The sequence below is a fragment of the Pongo pygmaeus genome, chromosome 3 (assembly GCF_028885625.2).
Source record: "Pongo pygmaeus isolate AG05252 chromosome 3, NHGRI_mPonPyg2-v2.0_pri, whole genome shotgun sequence".
NCBI classification, from domain to species: Eukaryota; Metazoa; Chordata; class Mammalia; order Primates; family Hominidae; genus Pongo; species Pongo pygmaeus.
Window position 1 is genome coordinate 181,847,986 of NC_072376.2, and position 20,157 is coordinate 181,868,142.

Consider the following 20,157-nt stretch of genomic DNA (forward strand, 5'->3'; position numbering starts at 1 on the left):
TTCAATATTATGAGTTTTGGCTTGTATTTTAAATATCTTCATTTTCCTTTTAGATGTTCACATAGCTCCCAACTGGAAAACTGTACCCATCCCCTGCCACCATCTCCACCAAGAACCCTGCATGACCTATGCATATCATATTTGTATAACAGTATTACCAAGTATAATAGTGCTTTCTGAATATCGCTTTCTTTCCTCCTTTATGTAAAATATGTACAATCTGATATTATTTGCTAAATACATAAATGTATTTACAAATGGCTTTCTAAAGACTAAGTGATATAATCCAAAGTTTAGAAAATCAGATTTTGCTCACAAGAGGTTCGGAAAGTGCCTTTTCAGGATCATAATTAAACTTAGCTAATTGTAATTCCAAGATTGATGCAAGAAGGCAAAAGGTTCAAGAATGAAGTCAATTTTTCCTGAGGTTAGGAATAAATCTATAAATTCTGGTTATATGAATCGCTAAAGAATTATTGCGCAGGGATCAATAAATCACTTCTAAAGCAGTGTTAGAAGGCTGTTCCACCTCCTCAGTATACTAGTTACAATTGCATTATTAGGCTCAAGAGTGTTGGGCAAACTGGTTCTTTTAGCTTTTAACATTGCAGTAAATGGCTTGGCAACAGATTTAACATTTTCTTTGTAACATCCAAGGTTAACTCTTTTTTTTCCTTAAGATCTGGAATGTTCCCAACACAAAAAAATGATAAATGTTTGAGGTGAGGGACATTCTGATCACTCTAACTGGATCACTACCTGTCACAAACATGCATCAAAATACCACTTACACCCTACAAGTGTGAACAGTCACCATGTATCAATTAAACAAACAAAAAAGCCCAGCCCAACCTTGGACCAATTAAAACAATCTCTGAAGATGGAACTCTTTTTTTCCCCCCCCGCAACGGTTAGCTCTTTAGTCACTGGCCAGAAAACCTCTAATCCCAGCAGAATTTTAGAGCTATTAAGTACTTTAGTTCTTAGCCACTTAGAAATCATAATGACATAATGATGCTTTACAAGAAGAAGAGGTAGGGGAGGAGGGAAGAATTTCTGTTCCTCCTCCTCAGTGACATGAGAATAAAGAAGAAAAATGAGAAGTTATAACCATGAATATCTGCATGTTATGTTTACTTGAACAAAAATGCAAATTTTATCTCTTATTGAAAAGAATTGTTTTTGAACAAAAGTGAATAGGTAAAAATAGTGATTTTGTACAATCAACTAAGGGACTGGTTTTCCTTTAGTTTTTTTGTATTTGTTTGTTTGCTTTGTTTTTGTTTTGGCTTCTCAACACTGAGCATAGCTGATGGGGCAAAGGGCAGATTCAACACTCCACACCCTCTCAGGAGGGTAGGCTCTGAGGGTTAAAATGTTGAGGGGCAGATGTCGCTTGTGAAGCCTCACATACCACGTGACCATGGCAGAGAGTTCCTTGAGCACTGAAAAGCACTTTTCTTTCCCAACAGATAGTCTTATGTGTGCGCCAATCCCAAGCAGAAATCAGGATTTTCTTTACTCTATAGGTGATAAGCATGAGATTCTTCCCCAAGAAGAATGCTGAAAAATCAGAAAGGATATAAAAATGGGGGAAAGGGTGGGATATTCAGGAAACTACCAAAATACGTACATGTGAAAATAAATTTCATGAAACTGATTCTTTGGTTAAATAACAACGTTTAAAAAATTTCTTCAAAGCTCTCAAATGGGCCTTTGAAAAATTAAATTACACCACATTGGATCTGAATTTAGCATGTGATTTCCTAACAAATTTTTATTTTTTTATTTTTTAAATGTTTTTAATTATACTTTAAGTTCTAGGGTACATGTGCACAACACGCAGGTTAACACAAACATTTTAAAGTTAGAGGTTCTACGTCAATGAAATAAGGCTAAAACATGAACCTTGGGAAGAAACATTGGAAACTTTAGTACAAAGGAAGTTACGAATGAATATGATTAAGTTTAGAAAGCTTTCCTAGGAGAGGAAATGTCAGATGTTGATTCAGATTTTTGTACAAAGAATGAAAGCATTATTTAAAATATATTTTGTGATGCAAACAGGGAAACATCATAGTATTTTTGTGTGTGTGCTGAATATAAGCTCCATTTTACAGCTAATGTGTCCCCAGTAAACAATCCTAATTAGAAAGCCCCTGGAAATCTCCAGCATTATCTTAATTAAATTAGGCTAATCTAATAAATGCATCATAATTAAGAGGACTGTGCCATTCTTTAGTATTCAGCACACCAGGCATTAGATGATTTGTCCCACTTTCAGCCATCAGTTGTCATGCTTGCTAAAAGATAAGAAAAATGGTAGCACCAGTCATCGTAGTCCCTCAAGGAATCATCCATCTAGTTCTTGAATTTTCTTTACAACACCTCTGTCAATTATTTCTTCCTCTTCAGAGCATCTAGTGACAGGGAACTCACTAAGCCATTTTGATCTGTTTCATCTTTGAACATATGGAATAATTTTAGCCATAAGAAACCTCAGGGAATTTTTTTTAGTTCCTTCAACATAGACCTAACATAGTACCCAGACAACTATTTTTAAGTCCAATTTCAAACAACCTGGAAAAACAGCGGATCAATAGAACACTAAAGGCTATAGGGAGACTATGATCATTCTTGCCCAAAGGAATTGCAAAAAGGCAGGTGTGTAAATAGTATTTACATATAGGATGGACCTCTCCACCTTTTTCTAGTACAGATTAATTTTTAATTTTCCCAACATCTATAAATTGCCAGAATGGTAAGGTAGTGAGGAAACACTTTCTCACAATGTACACAGACTTGAAAGGTATTGACCTGTCCTCCTTATCGCAAACAGTTCTTGGGAACCCCAAGGAGAGATGTGGCTGAGGCAGAGATCACATTATCTAGCTCTTCTGCTATACACATATTGGGCTCTGATAATTAGAACATTGATCCACAAGACAACCTTTGGTATGCTGTTCTTTTCCTTCACAGCAAACACGTATAGCCATTATTGTTTGTTTGTTTGTTTCTTTTTTGAGACAGAGTCTCATCTGGAGACTCCCAGGCTGGAGTGCAGCTCACTGCGACCTCTGCCTCCCGGGTTCATGCCATTCTCCTGCCTCAGCCTCCTGAGTAGCTGGGACTACAGGCACCCGCCACCATGCCCAGCTAATTTTTCGTATTTTTAGTAGAGACGGGGTTTCACCATGTTAGCCAGGATGGTCTCGATCTCCTGACCTAGTGATCCGCCCACCTCGACCTCCCAAAGTGCTGAGATTACAGGTGTGAGATCAGTTATTTTTTTTTAAGACACAGAGTCTCACTATGTTGCCCAGGCTGGCTTCAAACTCCTGGGCTCAAGCAATCCTTCAACCTCAGCCTTCTAAGTAGCTGGGACTACACATGGCTCATCAGTGATATTTTTAAATACAAAAATACACGTTTTTATTTGCTTATGCAAACAAAGGAACTATTATAATTTCCTGCAACTAGTAAATATCAAATGCTAAAGCCTTTTTTTCTAATTCCACCTTTTCCCCACCACACCATGTAATAGCTTTAGAGTTGTTTTTTTGGGGGGAGGAGGGAAGGGGTGTTATGTGTATTTTTTGTCTTTTGCCAAGTCTCTAAGTGCCTCTGAAGCCAATTTTTAAAAGTTGTACATTGTGAGATCACAGTTGCTTTGGGGCATACAGGATATAAGCACAAAATGATGGACTGTAGCCAGGTAGTGAGGCTCTAATTGTAGTCGGAAAGAAGAACATTTTCATCATGACATAATGAAATCTGTATTTTTCAAAGAAAAAGATCTAAATTTGTATCAAGTCATAACATTAGTTTTCCTACTTTTTTAAAAAAAATCTAGTCTATTATTAATAGAATGAAATGTCAGCCTTAGGCAATTTGCTCTGAAAAAACAACTGAAATGAAACATGGCATTTTATTCGTTATTCAAATGGCCAAATAAAACAAGGTGTAATTAGTCCTGACTTCCTGTTCTTGCTCACACACCTGAGGCCCCTCCCCGCTCTGCTGCAGCTCCGCACACCCAGGCTCTCAGGGGAAGCAGTGGAGGCAGCCTTCTTGGACAACAGCTCACTTGTCTACACAGTCAAAAGTATGTATTTGATCAAAATGGTTGGGAGGAGGACAGGTGTTACTTATAGAATTACCTGTGTAACTAGAACAAGAAAAGGAGGCAGCATTTGCAGAATGTTTGCAAATCTTTCAGGAACTTGATTCAAGGAGTGTGTCTGATGTTAAATCCAGGCATATATGTATATGGCTGCTTGTGTGTGTGTGTATATGTGTGTAATAGTGTAAATTCACTTTTTTAAAAAATGAAGACATTCACAATTTTAGCCAGAATAGTTGGTGCAAGGCCCATAAGTGCTACCTGCTAAGAATATAATTCCTTCTACCTCTAATGTTTCATTATCAAATTAAAAGAGTTCTCTCCTCAGTGGATACTTCATTTATCATAGCTCTCCTTGGAAAGCTGACCTCTAAACATGAACTTCTAGAAGGAACACAGAATAAGAACAAGGGAAAAGCATTCGGGAAGGAGGGTGGCTTTGAAAGGAGTTAGCTGGGAAAACCTTTGAAAAAGAAAGTGAACCCATTTCTGTACATACAATTATTGACTGACGGGGCAGTTTACAGTTTAACTTCGTGTGCACTCATGCCCTGTTTGAGATGCCTGTTTTGTGGTTCCGCAGAGACCACACTAGCCACATTTGAACACCATTAGATTAGACTAGAGCCAGAACTCAGCAAAGGGAGGCTCTTCCTCAGCCTCTGACAGAATCACCACCAAATCTGGTTGTCCTCCTTGTCCTAAGCAATTGAACTTGGCTCTGTGGAGGGAGCCTCAACCAACTGAAGCATCATTTGGAGAACAGATGAAAAATAAAGAAGCGAAGCCTTTTGAATGCTAAAGTTTTAGCTTTTTCCAAAAGTAAGGCATTTTCCTCTCATTCTCAATCTCTTCTTCCGTTCAGTTTTCTCCTCCCATATTCTTAGTCGTGATTACATAGATTAAGGCAAGAAACTGGGGGTTTCCCTAATGAACTCGGGGAAATTTTGAGGGACATCTCCTGTCCTTTGACTTTCGGGAAAGTTCTTCCATTGTTAAGGAAAAAAGTTGTATTGGATGTAATTGTTTGTTAAATGCAAAGAACTAACTGCTGGGCTTTCTAGGAGTCCATACATGAACTGTTTTACGTGGGTTTCTGCAATTCCATAGAGTCGAAGACACCAACAGGAGCTGCGGCCCCTTTGCCTAGTTTGGCTTTAGTCCTTTGGAGTTTCATAATTCTGAGGTGATCATTGTATTTCAGTGGACAGATTCCAAATGCACAGAAGACTGACAGCATTGTCTGATAAAGCATCTCCCATTTTATCCCATTTGGAATGTAATCCATGTTACAACAATAGCTAATAATTACCTGCCATAATTGTAGCAACAGAATAGCTGAATGTGCACCTCTAGCTGATTTATGTATGCAATTTCTCATTCTCAAGCTCTCTATAATCCATTCTCCTCCCCTACCCCCCACCCCCAACGCTTTGAAGCCTTGAAAGCATTCAATACAAATTTTCACAATATAGGTGACTTTGAAGTGTGGCTTGTCAGGTCATGCTGACTTATTTTTGTACTTGCATAGATAATTGGTGAGGATGAATCTATTTTTTTAGCTAACAAGTGTAACTTGAGAATTTGTGAATGAGTGGCAGACGGGGTGGGAAACTTTTTTCCTTCACATATTGTGAAATGTACTTCTGTCTACGCATGGGAATGAGTCACATTTGCAAAAAGCCATAATATTCACTAGTGCCAACATGACATTTTTTAGTTGCTCTTGCAATGAGCTATAAGTAGGACAACTGCCCATCCTAGTTTACCCAAAACAGTTATTATTTATTCCTATAATTATCAATGGTTACCTATTTCTTTCATTCTCAAAAATGTCCTGGCTTGGGCAATATATGTTTACCCTGCATATATCCAGATTGTGGGGGAAAATCCAGTATTTTCATGTGCCGTGGCCAAATGGCAGCTTATTTAAAAAAATAGAAAATTCTTGGAATTAACAGTCAAGGATACGTGAGAGATTAGAAATCAACATTTCACATTAATTCCTGTGTAAGAAAATTATACGTAAACATAGACTGTTAAAACAGGCATAGCAAATATGTTTCAACTCAGGGGCCAACACTAATTGGTTGGTAGTGGCTGCCCCTAGCATCACTGGAGAAGGACTCTGAAACCGAGTTGGGGATCAATGGGATATAGGGCTTGCTGTATTACTGATGTCTGCCATAAGCTCTGGAAAAGCTAGTTGTAAAATGTATGCTAGGTATTAAATGTCACCACCATAGAGCCAGATGAGGTTTTAGTGATAATCCAACCCAGTGTTTTCAAAATGTGTTCCCAGAACACTGATCCTTCAACATGATTCACAGAACACATGTTCCATGATCTAGTAAGATTGAGAATGATGCCTGCCATATTTCTCTCTCAGAAATTCAGTGTATATTGGCACAGAGCTCTAAAAAGTTCTGTTTAACTTTCTGACAGATGTTTAACTTTGTTTAACCCAGTGCTTGGTAAACCTATTTGGCCACAGAAACCTTTTCAATGTTATCTGTCAACTTGCTACAGAACTAGTTTCTTGGTACACATTTGAGGAAACTCTAGTCTTAGCCCATTCCTTGCATTTCACAAATAAGGAAACTATAGCCCCAAATGAGAGAATGACTGGACCACAGTCAACTTAGTTGATCTATGGACCGGGCAAAACTGGAACTCAGTGATATAGGAGTTAAGAAGAAATTATTTAGGCAGATAGTGAGGGTATAGGAGTCCTCGGTAAGGTTTTCCTTTTATTGAAAAGCAGCCCCAAAATTATACTAATGAGCAGCCTGTAAAATCGAGCTGCAGACACAGACAAGCAAGCGGGAAGCTTGCATGGGTGAATGCCAGCAGTTGTGCCAATAGGAACAGGCACCTGGGACTAGGCATGTTCAAAATGGCAGCTCCATCTTCCCTTTTCTTTGCCAGCCACATGTACAGTAAGGAGCAGACAACATGGGCTAGCCAAGTGGACAGCCCATTTGCATAATAAGATTAGGGTGGGGTGGCCAGCCTTCCCAAAACGTCACACTTGGTCCAACCAATCTGTGGGCCCTACGTAAATCAGACACCGCCACCTCAAACCTGCCTATAAAATCCAGTGCACTCCCATTCGGGAGCCCCTCTGTCTCAAGAGAGAGAGAGCTGTTCTCCTTTATCTTTCTTTTGCCTATTAAACCTTTGCTTCTAAACCCACTCTGTGTGTGTGTCCATGTCCTTAATCTTTTTGGTGCAAAACAACGACGAACCCCGTGGATTTACCCCAGACAATGAGGCTGCTTCATCAGAACTGCTGACTCCAAGTCCTAGGTCCTTTCCGCTGCATCACCAGTGAGGCAAATATTAGAAGCAATCTAAGATTTTAATAGCTTCTGGCAGCACAGATATTTAGTAGATTTCACTTATCTATTTTTATAGGTTTTGGCTTTTTGTTGGTGGTGGTGGGTTTTTATTTGTTTTTTTTGGTTTTGTTTTTTTGTGATGAGATCTTGCTTTGTCACTCAGGCTGGAGTGCAGTGGCACAATCATAGCTCACTGCTGCCTCGAATTCCTGGGCTCAAGTGATCCTCCCACCTCAGCCTCCCGAGTACCTGGGACTACAGGCACGTGCCACCATGCCCAGTTAGTTTTCAAAATTTTTTTTGTAGAGACAGGGTCTTGTCATCTTGCCCAGACTGGTCTCTAACTCTTGGGCTGAAGTGATCCTTCCACGTTGACCTCCTGAAGTGCTCGGATTATAGGCAGGAGCCACCATGCCCAGCCTGGATTTGTTTTTAAAAGATGGTAAATAAATATCTGTATATTCCTAGTGTCAGACACTAAGCTACCTCTCATGGTCAAAAAGAAAAAAAAAAGGCAAGATAAAATCATTTTCATAGTTTAGTTTTATCTGGGCTGGTCCATCCTTCTATTTTATCCTTTTTCCTTAGGAGATAAAGTGGTTATTTGAGGAAAGAATTGCTAGACATGAATCTGGTTTTGGTTCAAATTCTATTTTATTATTTCCTGGGCTTTGAATTTCAAAAAGCCAATCTATTTATTGGTCTCTTTGGGGCCATAAGGTTAAAGTACATCTGTCGTCCACACAAATTTAGCTATTGGCCTTCGAGCTAAGCAGTCATGAAATTATAGCCATAGTAAATTTAGACAACGATTAATTTCACTTCGGTCTGCCTATAAATCCACATGACAGAATAAACATAGTGTGTCATGTGGTTAATGTGAACACATGTAAAAAATTAAGAAATCTTTGGTGACCAGACAAAAAATACTCCATAAAAATTAATTAGTGTTTCATTGTGGATGTATGAAATGCAATACTTACAGATGGCCTGACTTGGAGCTTAGGCAGCAACAAAACTTATCTTGGGCATCACTTGCAAATTTTGTTTTGGTGGTTCTCCAGTTTGTGGCAGACCACTGCCATTCCTTTGAGGAAAAGGAATACCTGGAAAATATAACCATTGCTGAAGCACTTATCTCTCTGGGGTTTTTTCCTACCCTTTATTTTCATTATTATACCATTACAGAAACTGGTTGCTTCAGTTTTCTTCAAGTATGGACTTCATGAAGCCATGTGGTTGCATGTGCTTTGGGAGAAGGAGGCAGCTGGGGGCTAAATTTGCCATCCTGAAATCATCCGTGACATCCCTTTGAAGATAAATTTTGTCAGGAAGTACAAATCAGTGAAGTTGTGAGGAAAAAAATGGAGAGACATCTTTCAACATAACCTTGTTTCCCCTTGAGCATAAAGGAATTGATTTAAAGGAGAAAATAAAAACTCAACAGTTTTTAAAGGCTTTTATTTAATAAGCACCTGATTGTTTCCATTAACTGGCTTTTAACATTTACCATTTTGCTTAGCAAAGTTGGAGAACATTAGCCAAGATTCACTGATGAAACTTTATAAGTGTTATAAGTCAGATTTGTTTCATTTTAAAAGCCACATGTTTAAAATACAGTGCACAGAGAATTTTTATGATAAGTAGTTGTGGTTCAATAAAATAAAGATAGCCAAAAGAAACTGTCACTCATAAAATCTATATTTCCTGCTAAGTGTTAGTATTAAAATAGATACTGCTAGTCAACTTGTAAGCCAAGCAATGCCATATGTGATTTTTTAACATAAGCTATTTGTATTCTATACTAGAAAGTGTATCTTAGACTTTGCAGTGATTTGTTGGTTCCTTTCATTAATCATGAATTTATTATCATAAAAATCAACACTCATGACCCTATCTTGGAGAATCGGAGTGTTCTGAGCATTCCCAGATGTGTACTGCAGCTCCAGTATACAGTTCCGAGCCCCACTGCCAGTTGCCAGGGTCATAAGAGAAAGATATTACTAGACCACGTCAGGGAGGCGAATTTTTAAATGTTCTTATACCAACCAAGAATGGAAATGACTGGTGGTTTTCAAGGACAGCCATTTGGTCTGAAGCAGCTGCAGCCCCTTGATTTTAATTATCCTCCTGACCCTTTGATCCCTAACCAAAAAGGCCCTAGGACTGTGGACAGATGCAGCCACTCTCCTTTAACAACTGGACTCAGACCAAGTCAGCAGTCACATTTAACCTCACCTTGAAATGTAGAAAGTGAACAATTACATATTGAACATTTTCATGTAAAACACCTTCTTGAATTTCAATCCAGCCACATCCTGCTAGTGCGATAATGTGATCCTTGAATTTTTGGCACCATCTCATTTTTAAGCTGGAATGTTTGGAAAATCCTTATGGGGAGGGAGGAATCATTATGCAACAACAACAATACACACACACACACACACACACATATGTGTGTGTGTATGTATACATATTTATAAAAAACAATTTCAAAATCCCAGCACAGAACAGTATAAAGAAATATGCCATCTTACAGAACTATAATGTTACAATCCTTTTTCCTTTTATGTGCTATAATCCTTTATGAACAAGGAAAATTCAAGACTGGTGAATGTTATCTCCTCTCCAACAAATTGATTTCAACCTGAGTATTATATCCAAAGAAACTTAATCTATAAGTATGAAGCTATACCCAACTTTGAAAGATTTTTGAAGCAGTACAAGTTTCTTTCTTCTTCTTTTTTTTTTTTTCCTTTTTTTTTGAGACAGAGTCTCGCTCTGTCACCCAGGCTGGAGTGCATTGGCATAATCTTGACTCACTGCAACCTCCACCTCCCAGGTTCACGCCATTCTCCTGCCTCAGCCTCCTGAGTAGCTGGGACTACAGGCATGCACCACCATGCCCGGCTAATTTTTGTATTTTTGGTAGAGACAGGGTTTCACCATGCTGGCCAGGCTGGTCTTGCTTGAACTCCTGACCTCATGATCTGCCCGCCTCGGCCTCCCAAAGTGCTGGGATTACAGGCGTGAGCCACCATGCCTGGCACAGTACAGGTTTCTGTGTGATGGAAAAATCTAAGCTCATTAAGTAAAATATAGTCAGTGTATTTCCTTATGTCTACAATTGGATTTTCTTCTCTGTTAGCCCCTGCTACTAGTCTCATGCACTAAGAAACCTGGCTTAGCTGACATCTATGCTTCCAGTCGATTCCTGCATTGCAGTTGAAGTGAAAAAAGCCCCTTGATGAATGAATGAATAATTGATTGATGAATGAATGAATGAATGAATGAATGAGTATGACTACATCTTCTAATCCTTTTACATTTTATTTCCAATTAGTACAAGGTTATTTTCATACGCTGTTTGTGGTCTTGAAATCTGACAGCCAGTCCCAACTGGTTTATTCTTATATTAGCAACTTAATTCTTTTGAAGGGGCATGTACCATGCCCACTAATTTTGCAAGGTTTGGTTCTCCAGCTTCCCTCAGCTCCTTGTTTATGTGGCAATTACATCGCTATTTAACAGCTGTACTAGAAATTAAAGAGGAAGAATCAGTAGGCTTTGTTAAAACATGTATCTATCCATAGATACATGTTTTGATGAAAGATGAAAGCCAAAAGCATTAAGGAAAATGAAATTTTGGAGACTACGTGGTTTTTATTGTTTGTGTTCTTATTTTTAATTGCTATAGATAAAGGAGAGTTGCCTGTATCTAAAAATATAATGACAACTACTTCACAAGGTACTTGTGAAAATAAAATAGGGTCATATTTGCATATAATATGCATTCAATAAATATTCTCTTTCCCTTAATTTGAATTTCTATAAGTCCTTAAGAATTGTCATTGTTCCCAAATATTGTATGATCTTTCCATCCTAATTATGAGATCATAATTACATATTTTTAATGATTTTATGGCAGAAAATAAAAAATGTGATTGAAGTTGAAATTTATCAGAAGTTCAGAATGGGAATGTAGATAATAAGATTTTAATTTTTTGATATGCTACCCAGATACTATTCACTAGATAAAAGGCTTCCAGGTATTCAAAATGGAATGAATAAATGTCCGAGGGGGTTCTCAAGTCAAATTTTACTTGAGTGGATTCTCTCTTAGCCACATTCCACCCACACTCCTCTCTCAATCAAACCCCTCTCCACTCTTAGCCCATAGCAATTAAACAGGGCTTTCAGGATCTGGAGGAAAGTGAGAATGTATCCCCTAGAAAGAGATCAAATTGAGGATGGCAAATGTGTTTCATTTCAGCCCTCAACTTTAGTTGCTTTGTAGCCTTAAACAGCTGTGCTGAGGATTCTCAGACATTCCATCTCACTAGCAAAGAACATTCTGATGAGTGAGTGACGTCTGCCACAGGAAGAATGGGGATAGTGTCCTTGCCTGTGCCATGCATTTACCAAACCTATAATTCATCCTATTTTGTATGTTTCACAGTTTAGCTTGTCACCCTAGTATCTCTTTCCCTAAATGACACCAGCAACAAGAATTTAATGTGAGAAAAATTTCAAGAGGTCAAAATTTAACCAACAGATCTCCTCCCATTTACCTCTTTAGAGAATAGTAAATGTTTTGAGTTCTTTGCCAGGAAGCTGGTGGAATTATGACCTTTGAGAAACTCAACTAAACAAACATGACTGGAGCACACCCATCTCGTCCAATGTGTGGGCCAAAACTTCAAAACTCTGAGATTCTCTTAGTTTAGACAAGAAGGTGATGTGTCTTTAATCAGCTACATAAAGAGTGAATGAGGCAGATTTCCTTTTCTCATATATGCAGTAACTAGATTATTTTCAGTTTAATTTTATGCTTTTTAAATGCACTTCAGTTTGAGTTGGTGAAAGTCTATAAGCCTCTCTCCATATATCTTTTAAAGCACAAACTGTGGCTGATATTAAACTATTTGTTCAGTCCTTTCTTCATCTGTAAGCATATTCTTCTTTGATAAGCTCAATGGCATTGTGTCCTGTTTGAAAATGTAGGTTTGACTGCTATTCGGATATGGTGAGGTCCACAGATTAGGAGATAACTGTCATTGGAAAGATACTAAATAGTTTGGTATTCATAGTTCCCAAGAGGAGGGGGTGTGCTGCACCACAGGGGACTGCAGGGGACGTGCCAGGGTCAGTCAGAAGGCCAAGGAGCAAGGGGGAAATGTGGACAGGAGCCTTTGCCTAGGAACCCACAGGAAAGGGATAAGTGAGGCAAGGTACGCAGGGTTAGAACTGCCTGTTTTGAGTAATTTCAGTGGGTTCTCAAGCATAGGGGCTGTTTCTGGTTGTCTGGTATCTGGCCCTGGGTTGATGTGGGGAGGGAAGCTGTGGCCCTGAGTATGAGAGCCTAATAGAGGGAGTGCTGAGTGTGTGGACTCTGGACTGGTTAGTTTGCCTATGGAGGGCACGCTCCCAGGAGGGTCTTTAACACCTCTAGGAACTGGCTAACCCTGGGAGGGGCAGTCCCTGCAGGGTCAGCAATGTCCTAGATGCAAAATTGAATGCATGCAAAATTATGTTCTTTTTGTATGTTTCTCTCTGTACTCAAAAATAATTAACCTCATTCATTTGATAATTGATCATTTGTCCCTTTCTGATATCGTCTGTATTGTTTCCTCACGCCATTATTTGATATCAAATGCATGTATGCCAATTTCCCCAACTAGAAATCAACTACTTCTTGATTATTTAAAAAAATGCAATTTTTAACTTTTAAAATTAATCCGTAGAGTATTGAACATAGTTGATGCTTTAAAATATTTATTATCAGCCCCACATTACTTTAGAACATGCATCCGATGAAACAGCAAATAGTGAAGAAATCTGTGCTCTGATAGATTTATAAAATGCTACATATGTATTACATCTCACTCTTTGATGTTTGCAGTTCACATTTCCTTATTTAAGGCCCTGGGAAGGCCTGCAGCAAATAAATTGTTTAACATTGTCTCAATCCAGCCATTTACTAAACTTATTTGACCATGAAATTTTTTCTCATTGAGTACCTGCTAACAACCCATGAATATGTTGCAGAATGCTTTTCTGTCCTGTTTCTTCCATGGAATTTGTACTTTAAAAAAATAAATTAAGACTGATTATAAACTGAGTGATAATGATAAGTTTAAGGCTAAATAAAATAATCAGTAAGTGCTATAAAGTGCTTGAAATATACCTTAATACTGGCAGAAAAGTTAAGACAATGAATGCATTTTCTGCCTCAGTCTAACTCATCTATTTAGTCATCTGAAATGGTTCGTTATGTAATAAAACTCTTCAGCAACTGCATATGGCAAAATGATTGGTGCTTGTAAACCACTAGGCTGACCTGTTTTTGCTTTTTAAATATGCATGCTTTTTGTTCTCCACCTCAGTGAATAAAATTGAAACAGCATCTCAGATTGTAACACATAGGCGAAATAATGCAGAGAAAAGAATAAATTTGCCCAGTAAGGTATAAGTAAAATAATTAGCATGAGCCATGCATATTGCTTTCAGGGAAAGCAACTGACAGCCAGGGAAAGTGAGTTGTTGACGTAAGTGCCTGTCAAGTCGCCAGTTCTATGTTGTTAAAATGTGGTAAGTTAGGGTGTGACCCAAGAGGAGGAGGAAAAAAAAAAAAACCTGCAAATATTTGGATGGCAGGCTCTCCCTAAAAACAAAAAGGGCAGCATAGTTTCTGGCCAATATTTAGATCAGTGTGTGTTTGATCTATGATTGGAATCATTTGCTCAATGGAACTAGCAATGGCAGAGCAAAGAGGCTCAACTGTGACTTTAGGAAAGTCATTTAGCCTTACAGTTCAGGTTCCTCATCTGTATGAGGAGACGAAATGTCAAGGGTTTTTTGTTGAAGAGTGTATTTTTAATGATTGTGTTAAAAAATATTTCACAAAATGATGTAGAAAATTCTTTGATGAAGGGTGCAAGTAATTAATGGCTTAGCTTACTTGAAATATACTAGGATACAATCATGTTTCTGAGATCACAGGCCCACATTGGACCTTTAAATGTATTGATGGATTTGGTACCTTGTCTTTATCACAACCATGGTACTTGACTTTCCATGTTATACTGAAATTAGCTCTTGATGGGCCTTTCTATCCTATTGGAATGTAAGTTTTTCCAGGGTAGAGGCCTGGTCTTATATTAACTTACTCTCTAGGTTCTAGCACAATGTTTGGCATATGACTGTATTAAGCATGCCTTTTAATTTTCAGTGTCTCTGCTGCTTTGGCATGCAAGGGACCAGAGATACAACATACATTTTTAAAAAATGGTTGCTCAGGAGGTTGAGGCAGGAGAATGGGATGAACCCGGGAGGCGGAGCTTGCAGTGAGCTGAGATCGCGCCACTGCACTCCAGCCTGGGTGACAGAGCGAGACTCCATCTCAAAAACAAACAAACAAAAAATGGTAGCTATGTTAAACAAGTGAGTAACCTGGATGGAGAGCCAAGACTCTGTGAGATGGATCATTCTGGTCCAGAACTTATCAGACCAACACTTCTTAAAGTGCACATGATCACCTAGGGGATCTGAACTGATTCAGTAGATTTGGGGTGAGGGTAAAGATACTGCACTTCTAACAAGCTCCCGGGTGATGCTGATGCTGCTGGCCCCAGGACCACACTTTGAGGAGCAAAAAGCAGGAGTGGGGAACCATTTTCTATAAAGATCCAGATACTAAATAATTGGGGCTTTGAGGGCCATATAGTATGTTGCAACTACTACTTGACTCTGTGACTATAATGCAAAAGCAGACATAGAAAATATGTAAATGAATGAGCATGGTTCTGTTCCCCGCCCGCCACCAAAAAAAAACACCTTATTTAAGGACTCTGAAATGTGAACTTTATGTCACAAGATACTCTTCTTCTTTTGATTTTTTTCAAACCTTTAAGAGTATAAAAACCATTCTTCGCTCAAGGGCCATATAAAAACAGGCAGTAGGCTTGCAGGCTGTAAGTTCACTGAGTTAGAGGACAACATACTAGTCACTTAGGTAGTTGGCAAAGGTTTCCCTATGGAGTACATCTAACCAAAAGAAATGAATCCTTCTCTCTATTGAACCTCTGTTGCATTTTCTTATGCTTCATTTTCCCCCAATAGGTGGTTTATATCTTTTTTAGATAGAAACACTCTAATTCACAGTACAGACAGACAAACTCAACTAGTTTCAGAGTTTAGCAGGCATTATTTTTTCTATTACCTGTAGTAGGTAATGCCGTTCCTCACACATAGAAGAAGCTCTGTAAGTGTATATTCAGTTTATTTAGTCTGTTGAAGACGCCTTTAGCTTGGTCTTAAGGAAGAGTAGTTCCTAGATGGGATTAATGAAGAGGGTAAGGAGATAATTCCAAGGAGAAGAAAATGTGGGCACAGAAAAGTAGGCAGGTAATATTTGAGGGCTATGTAAGGAGCAGTAAGTCCATGCAAATATTCGACAGAAACAGAGGATTAGTATAAGAAAATGATAGGGCCAAGTTATATGAAAACCCACAGTGACAGATCTGAAGTTTAGAGAATGATGTATGTTGGGAAAAACCTCAAGAGCATTAATCTGATGACAGAATATAGAAAGAATTTATAGTCTGCTGGTGATGGAGAGACCAATTAAAACACTAAAGCCACAGTTAATACTGATGGGTGAGGATCTGGACTATGGCTTTGGAAAGATAACAGAAAAAAAAAAGAGACTGGAGGATGACTCTGGGCTGAAAAGTTCTTCAAGACTTTATGACAACAAAGAAAACCATACAGTGCCCCAGAATCAAGAAATACTGTCCTGCTCAGTTGCCCCCAAAATAATATGGTTTGCATTGCATAGAATGCTCAGTTGGCTGATTATTGTATGTTCTTTAATTTCCCAGGTCTTATCTCTTCTTTGGTGGGAATCACATATTTACTGTTGAGCATGGTTTCTGGTGTTGATACTCAGAGTATTAGCAAACTCATTTGCTTTATTAACTTTATTTTCAAATTAAATTAGACAAAAACCTATATTATTCTACTCTAAATACAGAAAAAAATGCCTTCCGTGTCATATTTCACAAAAGGATGTGAACTCCAAGTAATTTTATAGGAAACTAGACTTAGAGAAAATCTCTAAGTGCTCATTAAGAGCTAAATGGACAATATTTTCCTGGAGAATTCAATCCTTTTAGTTATAAGTGGCAGATTTCGACACATTTCTTTAAAAATAAATCCCATTTGGGGTTTTTTTTAAGGCAACTTTGGGCTTTGTTTTGTTTTGTTTGTATGTTTGTTTCTCGGTAAAATGTAAAGGCCACCAAATGTTACTGAGAATTTGAGGTGCTGGGGGAAGAGAGGAGAGAGAGTAAGAGAACCTGTGTTCAAACAGTCTGGCAGCCTGAAATTTCCCACACGAAGGACCTGATTGTTTGGGAAAGGAAAAGTGCTGACCGGCAAGAATGAATTACAGCACAACTGCTATATCTCTCCACATCTTGGAGGCCAAGGCGATCTGCTAGAAAGTTTTGTAAATATCAGAAATGTGGAAGGCATTAAATCTGTTACTGCTCAGCTGATCAGAAGTCTTAAGGTCAACAAAAATATTGCTGCCTGTGATTTTTTAACATGATGATAAGTTTCTTTTCATATATTAAATATTTTGAGCATAATGTTTATATTACTTTTCTATTTTTCTTTAGATAAGACTAATAGATAAAATTGTAATAAATGGAGGAGGTATTTGTTATAAAGCATTTTATAAGACACTGAGTTTCTGTTCCTTTTATAACTGAAATGGTCTTTCTGAGTTTGACAGCGTCACTTGGGTTGATAAAATATACAAGATGCTTTACAAAGAAAACCTATGGGAGTTGTCTAGTCATTAATTTCACAGTCTAAATCGTAGAGTTTCCATTAGTAACACTGACATTGATTTTTTTTTAATCAAACAAACATCGTTTTGCATAGCAACCAGCCTTCACTTCTGCTTTGTTGTTTTAAACATCACCATTTCCTTTCTTTCCCTCCTATCCTTTGACCTCCATTTGGCCTGCAGATGGTTCTGTGAAGGGAAAGAACTGCACAACACTCCTGATATTCAAATCCACTGTGAGGGAGGGGACCTTCATACCCTGATCATAGCAGAGGCCTTTGAGGACGACACAGGTCGCTACACCTGTCTGGCTACGAATCCCAGCGGCTCAGACACAACATCTGCTGAGGTGTTCATTGAAGGTAAGGAGGGGTGCCTGGTAATGGGGGATAAAGGGGTGTCAATGGTCTAATCACTCTAGTATCTTGGGCGTGCAAATGTGCCTTTCCAATGCAAACGGCACAATGGTGTTCTAATTCAAACTTCATTTCCCTGAAAACCTTTATAAATTGAACTGTTCCAACATTTAGGCACCCATCAACTATCTCTGATGTCAACATATGTTCCTTTTAATGTAGAATGTTTCCGCTCCATTAACTTGAATTATTTAAAATGTAAGGTATCCAAATTATTTTTGTCTTCCTCTAGCAAATGAAGCATAGAAATATAATTGAAATACCATATCAAGCAAAGTTAAACGATAAATGACTCAGGAAATCATTCATGAGAATTTTAAGTGATTGAATACTTTTTAATGTTCTCATTTTTACTAAATTCTAGAATTTTGCCTCTTTTGTTAAGACCCCATTATTCCTTCTAAATGTACTATAAACTTGTAATCACTAGGTGAGAATATTCAAGAATCAATGTTGTATTAAAGAGGGATAAGCAGAGAGTGGTCTATTTCTGTTGTTCTGTTCATTTTTGACAGGATTCAATCTCCAGGGAGTTGAAAAACTTGATATCAAAGTATTATATTTTACATTTTTATTGTGTTTTGATCAATACATTGGTTTTGATTTAGAATAGTTGGAAGTGTTTTAAGCACTGTAGTGTTTATACTATTCCTAAATCCATAAATTGATGAGTGCTCTGTTAATTGGTTGCTTTCAAAATAATGGTTAAAATGTAGAAAGAATATTAAAATCCTTGAGGTCTGTACTTTTTTTAACTATTTAATAGCACCAATATCTTCAGTATGTAGAGGTGAAGAAGGCAAGATGTGAGCCACCATTTATAACTCCTTCAAGAAGTGACCCACAATAATTAGCTTTAAAAGTAGGGCCGGGTGAGGTAGCTCATGCCTGTAATCCCAGCACTTTGGGAGCCCGAGGCAGGAGGATCGCTCAAGGCCAAGAGTTTGAGACCAGACTGGGCAACATACTGAGACCCTGTCTCAAAAAACAAAACAAAACAAAACAAAAACACTTTTTTAAAGTTAGCCTGGCCTGGTGGCATGTACCTGTACTCCCAGCTACTCAGGAGGCTGAGGAGGTGAGGAGGGAGGATTGCTTGAGCCCATGAGGTCGAGGTTACATTGAGCTATGATGACACCACTGCCCTCCAGCCTGGAAGACAGAGCAAGACCCCATCTCTTAAAAAAAGAGAAAAATTTAAAAGTGAAAAGTAACCATTACTGATGACTAAAAGTATGTACCTTTACTTTCAGTGAAAGGATCCTCCACATTACCTTTGGTAGCAAACATCTTGGAGTGCCTCAAGGGACCTTGTCCTATTAATAAAAACAAACATTCTATATGTAGTAACAACTAATACTTACATGACACTTACAAAATGCACACACACACACACACAATCATTTACACTTTGCCATAGCCTACAAGGTATTATTAGTGTTCCTTTTTTATAACTGAGGCCCAGAGAGGTAGAAGAAACTTGTTCAAAGTCACACAAGAATTTGAACCAAGACAGTCTTGCTCCAGGGCCCATATTAACCACTCTATCATACTGATAGGTATTTTAAAATGCTGCATGAATGAAAAATGAATGACAAAAAGATTCTTAAAATTTCACTAATGAGTTAGCAGTATTATTCAGGGGTGGGTTATGTAGCACACTTCTTAAGGCATCTTAGAATACAGTGAAGGAAATTTAAACTTCCATAAAAATCCTGTTTGCTATTGATGATCAGATGTGTCTCCAAGTTCAGATAGAGGACTTTTAAATGAAATTCTGTATTTGCTTGCAAGATTGCTAGAAATATGATAAATTTTGGGTTGTGCTGCTTTCATATTACAAATATTAAATGAAATCACATTAGATTTAAGTAAAAGCCTGTCAACTTAATTTAACCAACATTTATTAAGACCCTGCTAAGTGCCACACAGTGCAGGTATAAATGTGGTTAAGAGACAATCCCTGATATCAAGGAGTTCTCAATCTAACAGCAGATAAACACATTTAAAAAAAAAAAAAAAGCCGAGCACAATGGCTCACATCTGTAATCCCAGCACTTTGGGAGGCCAAGGAGGAGTTCAAGATCAGCCTGGCCAACATGGTAAAACCCCATCTCCACTAAAAATACAAAAATTAGCCGGGCCTGGTGGCAGGCACCTATAGTCCCAGCTACCCAGGAGTCTGAGATCATGCCACTGCACTCTATCCTGGGCGACAGAGCGAGGCTCAGTCTCAAAAAAAAGAAAAAAAAAAAAAAACAGAATGTAAAATGATAAAGTAATATTATAATAAGTGGTATAAGAGAAATTGAAAGCATTTTAAGAACTTATAAAAGTGTTAAATGCATGGTATATAAGATATATATGATATATATAAAATCATATATGTACTATAAAATGAGATATTTCACTGCCTCTTGA

The 20,157-nt window shown here is 38.0% G+C and overlaps 1 protein-coding gene across 5 annotated transcripts in view; it reads left to right on the forward strand.

Moving 5' to 3' along the window:
* The window catches only part of PALLD (palladin, cytoskeletal associated protein), a 442,141-nt gene that overhangs the window by 153,727 nt on the left and 268,257 nt on the right, over positions 1-20,157 (forward strand). For all 5 annotated transcript variants that reach the window (XM_063664276.1, XM_063664277.1, XM_063664274.1 and 2 more), the window contains one exon: positions 17,504-17,682. In XM_063664276.1, coding sequence (XP_063520346.1) covers positions 17,504-17,682 — 179 coding nt within the window. The remainder of the gene's footprint in view (positions 1-17,503; positions 17,683-20,157) is intronic.